Source organism: Xyrauchen texanus, chromosome 22 (genome assembly GCF_025860055.1).
Source record: "Xyrauchen texanus isolate HMW12.3.18 chromosome 22, RBS_HiC_50CHRs, whole genome shotgun sequence".
Taxonomy (NCBI): domain Eukaryota; kingdom Metazoa; phylum Chordata; class Actinopteri; order Cypriniformes; family Catostomidae; genus Xyrauchen; species Xyrauchen texanus.
Window position 1 is genome coordinate 30,597,477 of NC_068297.1, and position 19,287 is coordinate 30,616,763.

The 19,287-nt window shown below is 38.0% G+C and overlaps 1 protein-coding gene across 1 annotated transcript; it reads left to right on the forward strand.

The window, feature by feature from the left end:
* The first annotated feature begins 3,497 nt into the window (after nucleotides 1–3,497).
* On the forward strand, nucleotides 3,498–19,011 carry LOC127662254 (calpain-3-like). Its single transcript, XM_052153373.1, has 21 exons — nucleotides 3,498–3,749; nucleotides 4,296–4,365; nucleotides 4,791–4,909; nucleotides 5,007–5,140; nucleotides 5,656–5,824; nucleotides 8,475–8,558; nucleotides 8,648–8,742; nucleotides 8,842–8,919; nucleotides 9,803–9,963; nucleotides 10,091–10,260; nucleotides 10,676–10,687; nucleotides 10,888–11,096; nucleotides 12,938–12,974; nucleotides 14,580–14,657; nucleotides 14,824–14,881; nucleotides 14,962–15,026; nucleotides 15,457–15,525; nucleotides 15,605–15,683; nucleotides 15,799–15,915; nucleotides 17,851–17,909; nucleotides 18,616–19,011. Exons 1-21 carry the CDS (start codon nucleotides 3,498–3,500, stop codon nucleotides 18,640–18,642), a joined length of 2,142 nt encoding a protein of 713 aa, XP_052009333.1. The 3' UTR covers nucleotides 18,643–19,011.
* The last annotated feature ends 276 nt before the right edge of the window (nucleotides 19,012–19,287 follow it).

The following is a 19,287-nucleotide window of genomic DNA, read 5'->3' on the forward strand; positions in this document are numbered from 1 at the left end:
CGAGTATATACATGAGTCCGACTATCACCCCTGGTGAGACAAAACTGCGACTCATCAGTGAAGAGCACTTTATGCCAGTCCTGTCTGGTCCATCGAAGGTGGATTTGTGCCCGTAGGCGATGTTGTTACTGGTGATTTCTGGTAAGGACCTGCCTTACAACAGGCCAACAAGCCCACAGTCCAGCCTCTCTCAGCCTATTGCGAACAGTCTGAGCACTGATGGAGGGATTGTGTGTTCCTGGTATAACTCGGGTAGTTGTTGTTTCCATCCTGTACCTGTCCCGCAGGTGTGATATTCGGATGTACTGATCCTGTACAGGTGTTGTTACACGTGGTCTGCCACTGTGAGGACGATCAGCTGTCCTTCTTGTCTCCCTGTAGCGCTGTCTTAGGCGTCTCACAGTACGGACATTGCAATTTATTGCCCTGGCCACATCTGCAGTCCTCATGCCTCCATGCAGCATGCATAAGGCACATTCATGCAGTTGAGCAGGGACACTGGGTATCTTTATTTTGGTGTTTTTCAAAGTCAGTAGAAAGGTCTCTTTAGTGTCCTAAGTTTTTATAACTGTGACTTGCCTACCGTCTGTAAGCTGTTAGTGTCTTAATGACAATTCCACAGGTGCATGTTCATTCATTGTTTATGGTTCATTGAACAAGCATGGAAAACTTTGTTTAAACCCTTTACAATAAAGATCTGTAAAGTTATTTGGATTTTTACAAAATTATCTTTAAAATACAGTTTAAAATTTTTTTTTTACTGAGTTTATATATATATATATCCCTGTCTACCTGGACAAGGGAAGGGAAACAAAAAAAAAGCACCTACTGAAAACAAAAAGACAAACACACAAAGGTGTCGGACAGCTGACTGTAAATCTGTCTGTAAATATCTCTCTCTCTCTCTCTCTCTCTCTCTCTCTCTCTCTCTCTCTCTCTCTCTCTCTCTCTCTCTCTCTCTCTCTCTCTCTCTCTCTCTCTCTCTCTCTCTCGCACTGCAGCTTCCAGTCGGCCTTTATCCCTCTCTGAGGCTTGATTAGCCTGATTAGGTGCCAGGTGTGCGGAATCACGACCTGGCCCCGCCCTCCGAAAATTATTCTGGGATGTTTTGGATATTTCTTTCGTGGCTTAAAGCCAAATCTTTGAGAATTCCAACATTTAACAAACATTTTTTCAACATACACACACATATAATGTATATATATAGACTATAAACGTATTTTTTGTATTACAGGGCAATGCTGGATTTATCTCTTTATGTAACTCTTTAAATTATATAGACAGAATGCAGTTCTGCCTGCGCTGTTGTAGCATGCGGGCAGGCAAACTTGTCAACAGGTATCTTTTGAACAACATCACTTTTTCATTTTCCTTATATCCTCATATATATTGTATGTAAATCTATAAAGAGCATGTTTAAGTGTTTGATCATTTGTTGTGATCTTATTGCAAAAAAAACATGTTTTTAATATGTAATAATGCAAGGTAGAACATGTTGTTTATCATTGTATGTATTTATAGAGTTCAATACACCATTCTTCTTGGCTCTTGTGTTTTCAGCGGTGCTGATGACAAAGGCATGTTTACAGTCATTATTCTTGTCAGAATAGTCTGAAAAGAAAACCTAAGCTCATTTTAGGTGAGAAAAGGTAAAAAAAATACTTATGCAGTTCCCTTTGGAATGCTTTTTTTAGAGAATACATGAAATATTATGTCATCTATAAGAAACGTAGTCTCATAGAATGAACGTTACTGTAACTACATTTTTCCAAACGTGCAGAATTCTATGTTTTATGGTGAAATGAACACTAGAACTGCTACAACAGCTGTACATTTGATTCATTCCACCCAAATTACATCTATAATGGCTAATTATGACTTTTTAATCACTTATTTTAACCACTATTTCTCACACACTGCTATGTTATGATATCAAAACACTTTTTCTATAATGCAACATTTGAAAAGTTATATATTTTAATGCTTGAATTACAGACGCACCTACATTTACACACTTAATCTGATGTGGTTAGCTTCCGTGGTAGCTCAGCTGATAAAGTGTTGGACTGTGGACTCGGACAATCACGGATCGAGACCAGCGGAGCACTCAAGCTGACACATGAGACGACAGTGTCATAGAAATGCCATAAAATGACATGGTTGCTTCAGAAAATGTGCTTTTTTTTCCACATTTTGTTTTTGGACACTATTGGTTAGGTTTAGGTGTTGGTTTAGGGTAAGGATGTCTGTTTTGTTCACATCACATTTGCTTTAAGAACATTATTGGTTAGATTAGGTTAAAGTTTTAGATTGGGAAGGTATGTTTTACTTAAAACCTCCATCTAATATTCACCTTAAAAACCTTGTCTGGTTACAACACCATTTCACTTGCTTTTGGCACCCCCCGCTGGACATTTCACTGGGAAACTGCAGCAAAATATGTAATAAAGCACATGATTTCGTTTTGCTAAAATGTTGCCACGGTCACGTAATGTTGATGAAACCAGGCTGGATATAAACCAGAGAGTTTTGTCACTGAATCTCCTGTTACTTTCTTAAAGATGCAGGGAACACTTCAATCATGTTTAGGTTTGAACCAAAACAACGTGTACTGTCTTTCACTGGCCTAGGCCTGGGAATACAGCAAGACTGGGAAATACCAATATAGTGGATTTATTTAATACTTTTAATTGATTACTTTGTTGTTCTTTTTAAATGTTTTGTTCATGCTGGGGTCACAGCTCCCAAATTAAAGGCAGTTTTTAATGAATAATGGAATATAAGCTATTACCCTTTGCCACAGTTAAATGGAAGTGTAAACTAATACATTATGGCTTGAGATTTTGTTTTCAAACTAGAAAACAATAACATAACAATTCCATTGAGTCCTTATTGAGAATTAATGTGATGTTCTCATGATCTGTGTGTGATAAAACAAATGAATATTCAACAGTATTCTCAATTTAGGGTCATTACTTTTGATTAAAATGATAAAAAGACAGAATATAGTCAGTTTTGTTAAGTAAGTGTAAGCCTGCTGTGGTTATGCTGAGAGTGCTTAATGCTGAACTCCATTGAGAACTGGTTTAAAGTCTGTGAATGCCTTCTGCTGAGGCAGGCCATCTCACTGGCCTCTTTTTGCAGGGCCACTCTCCTTTGTGTCACCCTACAATAACGGCACGAGAGCACAACTGTCACCAAATACTCATTGTTTATCAGCCAATGGGAGCAGTCCAAAAGCTGTGAAGGTTTGTGTATGTATGTGTATGTATGTATTTATGTGTGTTTGTGTGTGTGTTGGTAAAAAGGAGTGTGTGACCTTTTCCTCTAACCCTAGTATCCACTCCATGACCACATGAAAGGTGTGCCATTTAGCTGGACAGCCAATCAGAGCTCAGCTGTTTGAATTTATGCCAGGGATTTTGGCTTGCAAGATTTAAGTTGTGGTGACAAAAGCCAGTTTTTTCAATCCTTAAAAAAAACACTAGTGAGACAAGATGTCCTATACGCCCTCTGGTTTCTTTTGCGACCGGTTAATCCGGGAGAGAGAGAGAAGGGATGGAGAAGGATCATTGAGCAAACCCATCCGCTTCAGCGGTCAGGACTACAACACTCTCAGGCAGGAGTATGTCCAGAAGAAGACCCTTTTCGAGGATGATACCTTCCCCGCCACCGTGGACTCCCTTGGCTACAAAGAGCTGGGCCACAAATCCAACAAAGTTAAGAACATCATCTGGAAGCGGCCCAAGGTAGGAGAGAGAGGGCCAATGGGGGTTCAACTGCGACTCAATTTGTGGGCAGGATGTGGATATGGAATGGATTTATAATGAGATTATGGATGAAACAGAACAACTAATGGAAGTTCCTTTAAAATCCTACAAATGAAGATCTTAATTTAGTCATGCAGTACATATGAACATACTGATGTATTTAGAATCTATGTTAATGGCCAGACGATCATCAAGAATTGTATGAGATCTTCAGATATTAAAAAGATAAGATTGCGTGAAAATATACAGTATTGTGTAATGGATAGGAACCAATATGCCAAGAGAGGGATATTCAATGTATGTTTGAATCTATCTATCTATCTATCTATCTATCTATCTATCTATCTATCTATCTATCTATCTATCTATCTATCTATCTATCTATCTATCTATCTATCTATCTATCTATCTATCTATCTATCTATCTATCTATCTCAACAGATATGTCTGTACATTGACAGATATTTATATTGCTCTTGTATCAACAATGAAACATTGAAGTCTTTGATGAAATGTGTCTTGCAGGAGATATGTGAAAACCCACAGTTCATTGTCGGAGGTGCTAGCAGGACAGATATCTGCCAGGGAGACCTGGGTAAGATTAATACTTTACAGTTAATTGCATACGTCAGAATTTACCTTGGACTTTTGGGTCAAGACATTAGAGCGTGTCAGTGCAACATTGTGGAAGTGAGTACCATTTATTGGCCCCTGGATTACAGATTTAAAGTCCAGCAGGGACCTCGCTGCAGTATATTGTGTTTATTCTGTTGGAAGGGAGTTCAACTAACCATGCTTTCTTTTGTTGTGTCCAACACATGGGCGATAAAAGAGACCAAAGTAACAAAGGTTAAAATGCATAGAGTAGATTACCAACCTGGAATGTTCGCCTGGACAATCTAAAAATGCTGAGGTCAGCAGTGTGGGCCCCTTTTTAGTGCAAATGACATGAATATATATTAATTATCTATATATAAAGTATTCTCTGATGACATGTGCAATTTATTACTGTTCTTTTAGGTGACTGCTGGTTGCTTGCTGCTATTGCGTGCCTGACTCTAAATGAGAAGCTGCTGTATCGTGTTATTCCTCAAGAGCAGAACTTCTCTGATGGCTATGCTGGAATTTTCCATTTCCAAGTCGGTGTGATTCAGCAATGCAGCTTTTGATTTCATATGTTTATAAATCCTCAATCTTAATGACTTTCTCTAACCATTACTCCATGTTCTGATTAAGTTCTGGCGTTATGGAGATTGGGTGGATGTTGTCGTTGATGACCGCATTCCCACCTTTAACAACCAGCTGGTGTTCACCAAGTCTGCTGAGAGGAATGAATTCTGGAGCGCTCTCCTGGAAAAAGCTTATGCCAAGTATGTGCAAATTCACCCAAAGACATTAATTTAAATGATAATCTGTTATGGAATTGGTCAAGTTTGTCAAAACAAAAATCATGTAGGATCAGCAGTATAATTTTTTTCTTATTTTTTTCTATCAATCATCTGCAGAGATGCAGCAGTTCATAGGCCTAACCCAAGACCTAGCACATCTTAAAATATTTCCCAATAACATTTTGTTGATTTAAAATATAATTACAAAAGGTCATGTATCTCATATAATTGATATTTAGCAGAAGAAGTAAAATCTTGGTTCTATTAGCACATTTGTTGTTTTGAAACAATGCTTTATATCCAAGGAGACTACACAATAAGTAAAGTTCCAAAAATATTCATTAACATTACAAATAATTTGTTCAAACAGCATCCCAATTTATTTAATTTTTTTATCAAAGAGTAAGCTATACTCATTCATTGCTGAGAGCCACAGAAATCTTTGATTTAGCCGATTAAGTTTCTCAAAAAGTTGTAATTTGTGTATTATTGTCTAGGCTTCATGGTTCCTACGAGGCTCTTAAGGGTGGGAACACTGCTGAGGGAATGGAGGACTTTACTGGAGGGGTCACTGAATTCTTTGAGATGAAGGAAGCTCCCAAAGAGCTGTATAAGATCATGATGAAAGCTCTGGAGAGAGGATCCCTCATGGGCTGCTCCATTGATGTGAGTCATGTAAAAAAAAGACATCACTGACTGCTTTCACACTTGTGTTTAATCCTCCTAAAAGGCAAAAAATCTACCCCACTTCCTATTAAACAAATCCAAGTTTCTCAGCCTTCTCCATATCACCTGCTCGAATGTCGCCACCTTGCCCATCTCTACGCACCACTCCTGAAATGAGGGTGTTCCAGCTGACTTCCATCCCTTAAGATTAATCCTTCTGCCAATCATAACTCTCATATCATATCTATCCCCTCTATTAATGATCGCCCCATCGCCTAAAATACAGAGTCTGGGGACAAAATGAAATTTGAGTGTCCAAAACACAACACATAAACTCTGAACCCTCAACCAAAATTCTTGGATTTTAACACACCACCAAAAAACATGGGTTGTGTCCCCATCTTGTGATTGGCATCGCAGGTGGGTGTGTCTTTAAGACAAAGCTTATACAATCTAGAGTGGGTCCCATAGAATCAATGTAAAATCTTAAATTGCATAATGCACACCCTTGCATCTCTAGATTTGGACTTGACATTTATTAGAATCCTAGCCCACACTCCTTTCTCAAATACCAAGTTTAAATCTTTCTCCCATAATCTCTTGAGAGAAGTTGAAGCTCCATTCCCCAGATTCTGAATTAACAGGGAGTAATACACTGATGCCTCATGACCTTTTCCAAAAGCAGTAATCACCACTTCCAGAGTATAAGCTGCTTTAGGGGGGTGTATACTTCTCCCAAAAATAATACAGAGCAGGTGGCGCAGTTGTAAATACCTATAAAACTGAGGTCTGGGAATCTCAAAATGTTGAACCATATTTTCAAAGGATCTTAACACTCCACTCTCATATAGGTCACCAAGCATATTAATCTCCATCTCAATCCACTCTGACTAGCTGAAAGGCAACTTATTAATACATAATTTTGGGTTTGCAACCATTTGCAAATACAAGATAGCGGGGTGTAACATAACTTCTCCGGTTAGTTTGCTAGAAAGGCTTTGCAGTGGAGAAATAGGGGCAAGTACTTCCTGTTAAATACAAAATCAGGGAGGGGCTCTCTCAGGTGGATGCGACCAATGAGCCAAATGTCTGAGACCGAATGCATAATAATAAAACAAAATCTTGGGTAGGCTTTGCCAACCATATTGCGGCTGCTAATGGTTCCAGGGCAAGATAGAACAATAATGGGGAAAGAGGGCAACCCTGCCTGGTACCCCTATCCAGAGTAAATAATCTGAAATTAATTAATCCGTTTAAACCGCCACTACCAGGTGTCTATAAAGTAAATTAATCATCCAATAAAAGTATTCCTGAACCCATACATTTCCAAAATCTTAAAAAGATAATCCCATTCTACCATTTCAAAGGACTTTTCGGCATTAAGTGAGATGGTAGCAACTGGAGTCTGATCGTTCGTCACTGCCCACATGACATTAATGAAACACCTTATGTTATCAGAAGAGTTACTGCCCCAAATAAACCCCACTTGATCTATATGCATAAGAGATGTCATAACTTAATCGATTAGCCACGTTTTCTGACAATATTTTAACATCTAGCTGGATCAGGGAAATTGGACGGTAACTTTTACACTCGCTTGGATCTTTGTCCTTTTTAAGAAACAGACTGATCCGGGCTTGCATCATGGTTGGCGTAAGCTCCCAGTTCTTTAATGAGTCTGTATAAACTTCTAGCAAAAGTGGAGTCAGTTCTGTAGCATAAGATCTAAAAGCCTCAGCGGCAAAGGCATCTGGCCCCGGAGCCTTGGTTATCTCCTCCAAGATTATCTCAGAATCAAGAGAATTCCTTTGCTCAGTCATCAGTTTAGGAAGTTTCAATGGTTTCGCAAAGTTTCTAACATCCTCATCAGTAGATGAAGATGTGGAACTATAGAGATCAAGATAGAATTGGGGGCAGTGGTGGCTCAGTGGTTGAGGCTCAGGGTTAGTGACCAGAAGGTCAGGGGTTCAAGCCCCAGCACCACCAAGATGCCACTGTTGGGCCCTTGAGCAAGGCCCTTAACTCCAGGTTGTTCTGGAGGGATTGTCCCTGTAATAAGTGCACTGTAAGTCGCTTTGGATAAAAGTGTCTGCCAAATGCATAAATGTAAAAATGTAAATGTAATTATTTAAAAGCATTATTAATATCAATGGCTGAGGAACCACCAGCAGATTTCACTGAGGGAATGGTATAAAAAGTCTCCTCTGTTTTATATGGCTAGCCAGAGCTTCCCTGCTTTGTCCCCCGAAAATATGACTGTCTTGCCCTGAATAGCCAAAATGCCACCTTCCGTGACAAAATAGTATTATATCTGTATTTCAAGCCATTAGATGACATTCAGCACTTCAGGTCTGCCTCTGTACTTTTAATATTCCCTTCCAATTCCACGAGTTCTTGTGCTTTGTATTTTTTGATGAATGAGGCATACTGTATGATCCGACCCCTAAGAACCGCCTTAAGTGCCTCACAAGTCAAGTTAGATACTGAGGACCAGTTGGTCTCCATATATACATTGATTTCAGTCTTTTTAACAAAAACCCTATACAAAAAACAAATAGGAAATTGCAAGAATTTGTCAGGGTACTGAAAAATTGGTAGCTACTGTGTTGTGTAGAAAGAGATTTTAAAAGCTATTTATTTGTTTTCTCAGTCCCTGGTTCCAGCCCGCTTTGAAACTCGTACTGCAACAGGTCTTGTGAAAGGACATGCCTACTCTGTGACAGCTGTACAGGAGGTAAAGATGTTGTTTTGCTGCATCTTTTATAGGTATTTCTTTATAGGTATAGGCTTTCCTGTTTTGAACAACATTATTTGTGCCGACAGTGTAAAAATTCCCAGCAGAAAGAATCTAAAGTACGTCTTGTGCGTCTGCGGAACCCCTGGGGTCAAGTGGAATGGAATGGACCTTGGAGTGATAAGTGAGTCTCTGCTTATGTCTGAATTTAGAAATCAAAAAATAAAAATTATATAATATAAAAGTAAATTTGACTAAAATTATTATTTTTTTTTTACCTTAGTTCAAAAGAATGGGAAACCATCCCTAAAGCTGAAAAGGAGAAACTCCAGCTAGAGAATGCAGAAGATGGAGAATTCTGGTGAGTTAAAGCAAACGTTCATCACATTTATCGATTCTGAGAGTGATAGACTTGAACAAGAGTCAGTTAAGCAGAAGGTTGTCGGTTCGATCCCCACAACCATCCCCATTTTGTCCTTGAGCAAGGCACTTAACTCCAGGTTACTCCGGGGGGATTGTCCCTGTAATAAGGGATCTATAAGTCGCTTTGGATAAAAATGTCTGCCAAAATGCATAAATGTAAGAGTTCCAATTTGAGAATTGTTCCCCTTTATTCAAACATACAGATACATTTTTATTTAATTGTTTGTGCAGTGTTTAGTAGGGATGGGACAATTTATTGAATTTCGATATATCATAAAAAATTATGAACCATATCGAGGCAAAACTCGATATTTCAAAATTTGAAACATGGTTTTCTGTCCATGTGATCATAAATGACAAAATTGTAATTGATAGAAAGTAGAATTTGCATATTTTTTTAAAAGGTTAACATTTTATTATAATAATAAAAACAAACAAATGATTAAAATATATTTATACAGTATACACTTTCACATAATTTTTCAGGACAGGCTCTGTTCAGTTCTATTGCTTCTTCTGCAACTGATCAGCCTGGATGTACTCCACTATTTTCAAAGGCTCATTTATTTGTGATCTTTTCTTTTAGTGAAAGGTATATGAGAAACTCTAATATTTAAACTTTGAAGATTTATATTGTGTATTAAAGAACTTTATTTTGATGAGAAATTATAATGTGCATTTTGCGCAAACATTTAAAAAAAATAAACACAATTTTTGGACATAATTAGTCATTTAAATGTTATCATATCGAACTGTAAACCTCATATCGTATATCGAACCAAATTGTGCGATAAACATATCATCCCATCCCTAATGTTTAGGATGTCATTTGAGGACTTCAAGAAAAATTACACCAAGATTGAGATTTGCAACCTGACCCCTGATGCTCTGGAAGACGATAAGTTACACAAGTGGACGGTGTCTGTTAATGAGGCACGCTGGGTGAGAGGCTGCTCTGCTGGAGGCTGCAGGAATTATCCAGGTGGGTACATTTTTAAAAATTAAAAATTTAATTATTAGTGGTTCATTTCTTGTCATTTTTTTTTTAACACAATGATCTACAAGCATTAAAAGCATATTTTCAATGTCATGTGAATGGCCTACTATAGACACATTCTGGACAAACCCACAATACCGCCTGCGTCTCCTGGAGGAAGATGACGACCCAGAGGATGATGAAGTGGCCTGCACTTTTGTTGTTGCTCTGATGCAGAAAAACAGACGTAAAGATCGCAAGTTGGGTGCAAATCTCTTCACTATTGGATTTTCCATCTATGAGGTATTGACATTTGCCACCATGCCACATGCCACCATATTTACTCTTTAAAGAAATAGTGCTACTACAAATTTATGTCATTGTTTACTCATCCTCATGTTAATCCAAACTTATATGACATTCTTAAATTGAGATGAAAGTAGAACATCCTAACTACTCCAAATAACAAAATGTATAGATATCTGGGGCTATCAAGCTCTAAAAAGCATTAAAAAAGCACAGTGAATATAGTCCATATGTTTTGTATGCTAGCTTCCAAGTTTACTGAGGACATACTATAGCTTTGTTTGACAAAGAGATGGAAATGTAATTCATTATTTGTTGAATAAATGAATGAGGGGGAGTAAATTATGACAAGTGAACATTTGTGGGAATTCACTCAATAAAAATGACCCAACACTCTCTCATGTCTCTATAGGTGCCAAAGGAGGTATGAAACTGGAAAGAAGACAAATGTTTGGACCCTTACAGTGTTCTGTCTGCCCGGGGCTTATGTATATTATACTGTGCATGCAGTGGAGTCCCTATTGCCTTTGCTCTGTCATTGGTCATAGTTGTTTTATATATACAGAATTCATACAGACTTATCAGATATCCTCTATTGTTGTTCTGTTTCTCTTTGGCTGTCAGATGCATGGAAACAAGCAGCACTTGCAGAAGGAGTTCTTTATGTCTAACTCCTCTAAGGCTCGATCCAGGGCCTACATTAACCTGCGAGAGGTGACCCAGCGTTTCCGTCTGAGTCCTGGCGAGTATGTCATCCTTCCTTCCACCTATGAACCCCACCAGGAGGGCGAGTTCATCCTCCGCATCTTCTCTGAAAAGAGAAACACATCTCAGTGAGTGGGAGAAAAAGGGATGGGAGGGGTGGTGTTATTTTTCTAAATGTGCAGTGATGCCAGATTGTGTTACAGACTTAAAGGAATAGTTCACCCAAACATGAAAATTCTCTCATCATTTACTCACCCTCATGATTTCCCAGATGTGTATGACTTTCTTTCATCTGCTGAACTCAAATGAAGATTTTTAGAAGAATATCTCAGCTGTTTTGGTCCATACAATGCAAGTGAATGGGTGCTAAACTTTTAAAGCTCCAAATTTCACATAAGTCATACGACTCCAGTGGTTACATCAATGTCTTCAGAAGTAACATGATATGTGTGGGTGAGAAACACATCAATATTAAAGTCCTTTTTTTTTTTACTATAAATTCTGCTCCCTGCTCAGTCAATCTCCACTTTAACTTTCACATTCTTCATGCATATCACCCCTACTGGGTAGGGAGAAAAATATCTAGCTAAAAAGGACTTAAACATTGATCTGTTTCTCACCCACACCGATCATATTACCTCTGAAGATATGGATTAAAACACTGGGTGTCGTATGGATTACTTTTATGATGCCTTTATGTGCTTTTTGAAGGATCAAAATGTTGGCACCCATTCATTTGCATTGTATGGACCTACAGAGCACAAATCTTCTAAAAAACGCAATTTGTTTTCTGCAGAAGAAAGAAAGTCATACACATCTGGGATGGCATGAGAGTGAGTAAATGATGAGACAATTTTCATTTTTGGGTGAACTTTACCTTTAACCTTTCCTCAACACACATTCCTAATTTTAATAATTGTATAGTGTTTGCCTTATGTTAGAGTTGTTTGTAAGAACTGTCCATTTAAATCATGTGTCATAGGTCAAAAACTTCTGCAACATCTGACTTAAAATCAGCTGTTACATTAGTTGATCCTCATGTCAACTTTCTAAACATCATATTTATTCTTGTACTGAAAAAAGATCTTTCAGAACAAGCTTGGGCTATTGTCAGTGGGTTATGAATGGCTCAAAAATGCCTTTCTTTATGGTATTATAGTAACAGTGGCACAGGAATAACAAGGTATTTCAGTAGTTACCTAATAGTTGTCTTTAGTGAAGGGGGTGAAACCTACAAAAGACATGTTTTTTAACGACAATTTGATTTGTAGACCTGGAAGAAATCGGCCCCAGTTCGCGGCTGTAATGGAATCTTTTTTAGGACAAGCAACAGCACATATTGGGACCCTCCGGTAAACATTTCCTTTCAGTTCTGACCCAATCTGATGCACAGTTAAACATCATCTACAAGGAAGACATGGACACACAAAAGACTGCTGATGATGTTGCCTGTTCAAGCTGGAGCTTAAAGCATGATCAAGGATTGAAGAGTATTTCAATAAGAATGATGTCGTAGTATAGCTAATTTGGATGATTTCCAGTTTACTTTTCAGTTTCCATTTGGCCTAAATGTAAATTAATCACTGACCCTTTGGTAATCATTACAACCATTAACCACTAACATTGTCATGATTTACTAATTATACTGAGAATCTTTTAACTTTTACCATATCTTAAGGTAATCGAACTTTGTAACTCTGATCTATCAGATCTATCAGAGTTACAATGTACGTAAAGTAATGCACTACTTGTTTGGCATAGACAATAGGCACATATTTCATCTGGTAATATGGCTGATATTGGTCATTTGGCCAATACTCAAAAGTGATTGAGAAGAAAAATTTAAGATAAACTCAAATACGAAGAAAAAAACCTACTTGCAAAATGAATGTGTGCAGAAAAGGCTCCCGCTCTTTTATCACCCATACTGTTTACAATGGTGACCCGTGTTTGTTGTTTATTTTCTCAGGGAGATAGAGAACAGGATTGAGGCTGATCATCCAATCGTAAGTACTTGATCATGTTTTTCATCTCAAATCAAGACAAAGTCAAGTTAAATTTATTTGTATAGCACTTTTCACAACAGACATTATTTCAAAGCAGCTGTACAGGAAATTACACTATAACAGATAATGAGTGAATTTAATGCCAATATTTGTTATTTATGTTTAGAAATATTAGTGGATAAAATTAGTAAACTAAGTTAGTGTTGTGGGTCAATGGGTAAACAAAATGATTTTCTATGAACTAAATGTTTTAGTGTTTAAAGTCCTTGCAATCATCCGAGGAAATACACGTAGATGCATTGTCCTTTGATGTTGGCCGATGAAGGCAGAAGATGAATCTTTTGAAAGGGGGTTAGCACCGCTTTTAATCTTGGGTTTTGAAGCCCTGCTCCAGAGAGACTGATCACACTGTGAATTCATACAATATGAACCAATGCCCCCAGTGGTCAAAGTTGGAAGTGTTTTTGAGGTGAAATGTCCATAGGGTGGCGCCAAAAGCAAGTTGTATTTTTAGTTGCAAATTATGTGGTGCAGTCAATAGGAATGCATATTTTTATTAACACTACCCCCCTAACCAAACCTTAAACCTAACCATCAGTGGAGTAAAAATTTTATTTAAATGCAGCCACTGAATTGCGCTGATCATTGTTTATGTGAACAGGATGGTTTCCACAGGACCAGAACCTGTGGAGATTGAAGGGGATCATGGTCAACATGTTTGAACTGATGTTAAAGTCAGTAATTCAGGAGATGGGGAATGATGCTTGTCAAGAATTCGGCAGAATGGGGTCGATTTTAGGGTTCATGAACTTTCAGAATCAGTATGTCGATTTCCTGTGTGATCATATTACTCCAGAGTACGGTTGGTGCTAACCCTGAATTGTGGAGTCAAAGGTATACACTGTGAATTGTTAAACATGGGTAAAGTTTGAACAGTTTGATGGTAACATTTGGTAATTTTTAAATATATTTTCCTGGGATAACAGATTCAAGATTGAAAAGCCCACATGTTTGATGTCTGAGGTCACCCCAGACATATGCTCTTATTCTAAATATTACAAGCAAATGTGAGAAATATCTGACCAATTTCAGGAATGCTCCAGCATCTACCTGAATTCATCTTTTTAAATATTGTTAATTTAAAATAATGAAGTAACAATGGAGCAAAATAAAAGCATTTAAGCAATAAAAGCTTATCCTGGTCCTCTCATTGGCAGTGTTTGCCAAGGCTGTACACAAAAAAACATTTAGCAGTGCACTAAAAACTTTCAGAACAACATTGTACACTCATTGCAATGCCCTGGCAACTACCCAAAACACCTCAAACACTAAATATATTATAAAGGTTTCAGTGTATTCCATTATTTCTCAATATTCAACTTGACCATTTTACTGTATTTTGAAGGAAAAAGCTGCCCAAACAAAGTATGTATGAATTGATGTGAATAAGGGCATAGAAGTCACACAGTATGTTCTTTTTTAATTCAGAAGTGATTAAATCCAGTAGCTTCTCATACAATAAAAGCAATTAAAATAATTAATCATAAAAACAAACCGAATAAAATCAGTTCTGACATGTCATTTATAACTCCCGTGTTTGATCAGCCGGCTCCAGCTTCCACTGGAGAAGAGAGCGAGGAGGACCAGCAGTTCCTGTCCATTTTCCAGCAGATCGCGGGGGACGTGAGTACTGGGGAGCCAGTGAGCGCTGGGGGGAGTGTGAGTATGGTGGTGGGGTGGGACCGGAAAATTGACCATGCCAGTGGTAACAATGGTAACAGCAATATTATTACAGTATGACTTATGCATAATAAACACCACACTTTATATATATATATATATTTTACAGGAAATGGAGATCTCGGCCAGTGAGCTCAGAGATGTCTTGAATAAGGTGGTGTCTAAATGTAAGGATCTCTGCATGATTATTTCTTGGTTATGTGCTATTCTTTAAACTATGTTCAAGGAACTATCGGCTTATTCACAGACAAGGACATTCCCAATGAGGGCTTCAGTCGAGAGAACTGTAGAAGTATGATTGCCCTAATGGACGTATCCTTGGTATAGAGATTGCTTGCAATTATAATCTTTTTTAAGGTGATATCAACACACATATTTTTATATTAGCATGTTGTCTGACCCAATATGCATGATCATAAACCTAGCCTATGTGAAGGATTTATCCAAAAACATGTGGGAAATTCTCAGGAAACTGTGTATTTGTGCACAGGAAAATCTGTTTTATTTATTTTTCCATTTCGTTTGAAACCGCTGAACTGTCAAGAAATCACACTTTCTTACACCAGGCCCAAGATACCAGGGCTGTAAACATCATAGACATTGGGGGACCACCAAAGAGGGACATGTACCCCCAATGTTCAGATATGGGTTTTTCCAATGGCAGACCCCCCAAACCCAGGGGAGCAGTTTTAGAACTTTAATGTATAGACAGGTATACGTTTTCTTAACCCTAATCAAACAGATGGATGGAACAGGCAGACTTAACCTTCAAGAGTTCAGACACTTGTGGAACAAAATCAAACAGTGGCAGGTTTGAAGTGTGCTCATTCTTTCCTATATAAAAATAAAGCACCAAAGCCTGTTAAACATCTGTTAAATCTTCTCTGCAGGAAATCTTTAAGCGCTATGACTTTGATCATACTAACACAATCAGTAGCTATGAGATGAGGAATGCCATCAACGATGCAGGTAAAGTTAAATGGTCTGCAAGCATTTCTGAGTAGATCATGGTCATCTGTACTGATGTTGAAGAACTAACTCTAATGGACTCACTGTACAGTCACATCTCTTGTTTGCAATTCAGGGTTCCGTCTGAATAACCAGCTGTATGACATCATCACCTTGCGCTATGCCAATGAAACTATGAACGTCGACTACGACAGTTTCATCAGCTGTCTTGTGCGACTGGAGGGGATGTTCAGTAAGTTGATGAACTACATGCAAACAGACCAAAAGCAGTGTGGCAGTGTGTCAAAGGAACAACATTGCCGCAGGGTGGTATTTGTTCCGAATTCAACATATTGGGTCCAAATATGGGTGGCAAAATATTCTAAACAAACGTGCCAATTTCCCGAAAGATCATGTTGTTTGACATGTATTTTATTTTTTCAATGGCAGATTCTTAAAGTTCTACCCCAAACCGAAATATATACCCAATCCAAGTAATAATTTGCAAAGTACCACTAATTATTTATTGTTGCTTACCCTAAAGCTAACCCCAATTCCGAAAAACTGTTGGGACAGTATGAAAAATTCTATGTGATTTATAAATTATATTCACCCTTTGCTATATTGAAAGCACTACAACTACACATGATGTTGACGTATGATGAATTTCATTGTTGATTTGAAAGTATACTGTAATTTCAAATCAGATGATTGCAAAACACTCCAAAAAAGTTGGTACATTCGGTGTTTACCACTGTGAAACATCAACAATTCTTCGAATAACACTTAAGCATTTAAAAAGTGGAATTTTCCGCCAATCATCCATTATACAGGCCTTCAGCTGCACAATTGCATGTGATCTTTGTTGCAGTATTGTGCACATCATAATGCACCACACATTCTCAATTGGAGATGATCAGGACTGCAGGCAGTCCAATCTAGCACCCGCACTCTCTGCTTATTCACAAGTGTGGTTCGAAGTTGTCCTGCTGAAAATTCTTGGACGTCCCTGGAAAAGATGGTGCTGGATGGCAGTATATGTTGCTCCAAATCTTGTACATATCTGTCTGCATTAATGATGCCCTCATAGATAGGCGAGTTACCCACACCATAGGCACTGACACACCCCTGGCCCATGCAGAAACTGGCTTTTGGACCTGAGGCTGATAACAGAATGGATGGTCCTTTTCCTCTTTGGCCCAGAGAACACGACGGCTGTGTTTCTCAAAAACTATTTGAAATGTGGACCAAAAAACACAGTTCAACTGTTCTACTTTCCATCTAAGATGAGACCGAGCCCAAAGAAAAGCGCAGTGCTTTTGGACAGTGTTGATGGATGGCTTCTGCTTTGCATAGTAAAGACTTGCATCTGTGGATGCAGCAGCGAGTGGTGTTGACTAACAAAGGTTTACTAATTTATCCCAAGCCCATGCTCATGATATCCATTACAGATTAATTATGTTTTTTTAAGACGGTGACATCTGAGGGATCAGAAAGCTAATTCAGGAATGGTTTTCATCTTGCCCTTTACGCACCGACATTTGACTAGTTTCCTTTAATCTTTTCACTATATTGTGCACTGCAGAGTGTGAAATGCCTAAAACTCATCCAATTTGTCTTTGGGGAACATTGTTCTCAGAGTACTGGATTATTTGCTTAAGCATCTATTGACAAGTCTCAAATGGTGCTTGCTCTTGAAGGACTAGGCTGTTTTTGGAGGCTCCCTATATGCTATGACACGCTTGCCTCACCCTTTTAACATCTGTTTCACTTCGACTTGTTATTTCAACTCAACAACAAATTGTTATTAGTCTTAAATTGCCTGTCTAAAAATTTTTGGAGCATGTTGCAATCATCTGATTTTAAATGACTGTACATTTAAAAAAAAAACAAACAATGAAATTCAAAAGGAAAAACATCATATAATGTTTAGTTGTAGTGCTTTTAAGATAGCCAAGTGTGAATATAATATATCATTTTTGCCAACCCAGTTACATTCAAAATGTTTTGGGATTGAATGCTACAGGGTTGAACAACGTTATGTTCTGTATGTGTTAAAAAAAATACATACAGTACATTCTAAAACGTATTTACTAAATTTTACCAACAATTGAATTGTGGATTCTACATGATAATAATCATGCAACATAAGCATGCAATGTCTGAAGCTAACCTGTTCTCTTTGCAGGAGCATTCCAGGCCTTTGATCAAGTTGGAGATGGAACCATCAGACTCAATGTACTGGAGGTAAGTGGATGCCATTTCATGTACACTGAGCTCTAGGATATGCTATTTTTAACTTGGCAATATACAGTATTTGTGCCTTGTAGAGTCATATACTAATCCTTAGCAAATAGATAGCTTTGCTATGGAGCAATATTGAAGACAACCCAAAGAAACAACTACCGCCCCAAGGCTGATTTAGAGGCATCAATGGTTGGCAAATGCAATTGCAAAATGGATTGCGATTCAATTAGAATTTTGGCAGGGTTGGAATGTGATGCTGGTGAATGGAGACATTGCCATTCATTTTTTCCAATATGACAGTACACTTGTAAAACACTGGTAAATTTAATTGCAAATATATTTTGCGCTTATATTTTGGGAGACATTGTGCATTCACAATAAGAAAATGCAAACATGAATACACGATTTGCTATATATTTATCAGAAGTACCGTTCATTTCTTTAGGTGTAAAACGTTTTGAGTGGAAAAAATACATAGTGCACTTTTAATAGTCTTCATACTCTTTGTAATCTAGGTAATGGCATTGTCTTCATTTCATGTGCTTGTGAACTTATTATTTCCTGGCCACCATGTAGACACTGCACCTCTCTCGTATTGTTCACTGTCTGATACATCTTTATCACAAGGGAGTTCAACAAGGTTAGTTGGATTACAAAGTTGTATTCAGAATGTTAAACAGCTAATTCAATTTCTCCAAATGAATAGTGGCTCCAGCTAACCATGTACGCATAGACCAGCTTCGGATCCAGGTGAGCCCGACCTCTGCAAGGACCAGAACTACCAGCTCTTACCTCAACACTCAATGTGCCAGACAACTGTTATCTTTCTCTGTACCTCAGCCCACATTCACCACCAGCTCTATACAACACAACTATCTCAAACCTTAAACATGATTACTCCATTTAAAATTGGTTGGGGATTGCAAGATGGGTGAAACCAACACGGCTGATTGCAAGACCGAATCACTTTTTGAAGTCAGGTTGTGGAGGAAAAATATTCAGGGTTGTTGTACACAAGGTTCATGATTTTCAGCATGCTTTCCAGTATCCTGTCTTAATTTGTTCCTCATATTCTATCATTCCTTTTAAAATGGACATTCAATCCCAACGTTTTTGTGAATCTAATACTCTTGTATATTAGGAATATATGTATTGGGTAGCACTGATCCATTCATTTTCCTTTATCTACTATCCAATTCTCAGTTTTGCCTAAGATTAGGTTGGTAATCCTGACGGTCCACCAAGCATTGGCTTAGTTTAGCATTAGCATTTCCTCTTCATCTTTCCTTCTTGCTTGGTGGCATCTGCTCAGGCATAAAACACATGGAATCTCTTTTTGCAGAAAAATATACAATGCGTCAGAGACAACTCTTCATCA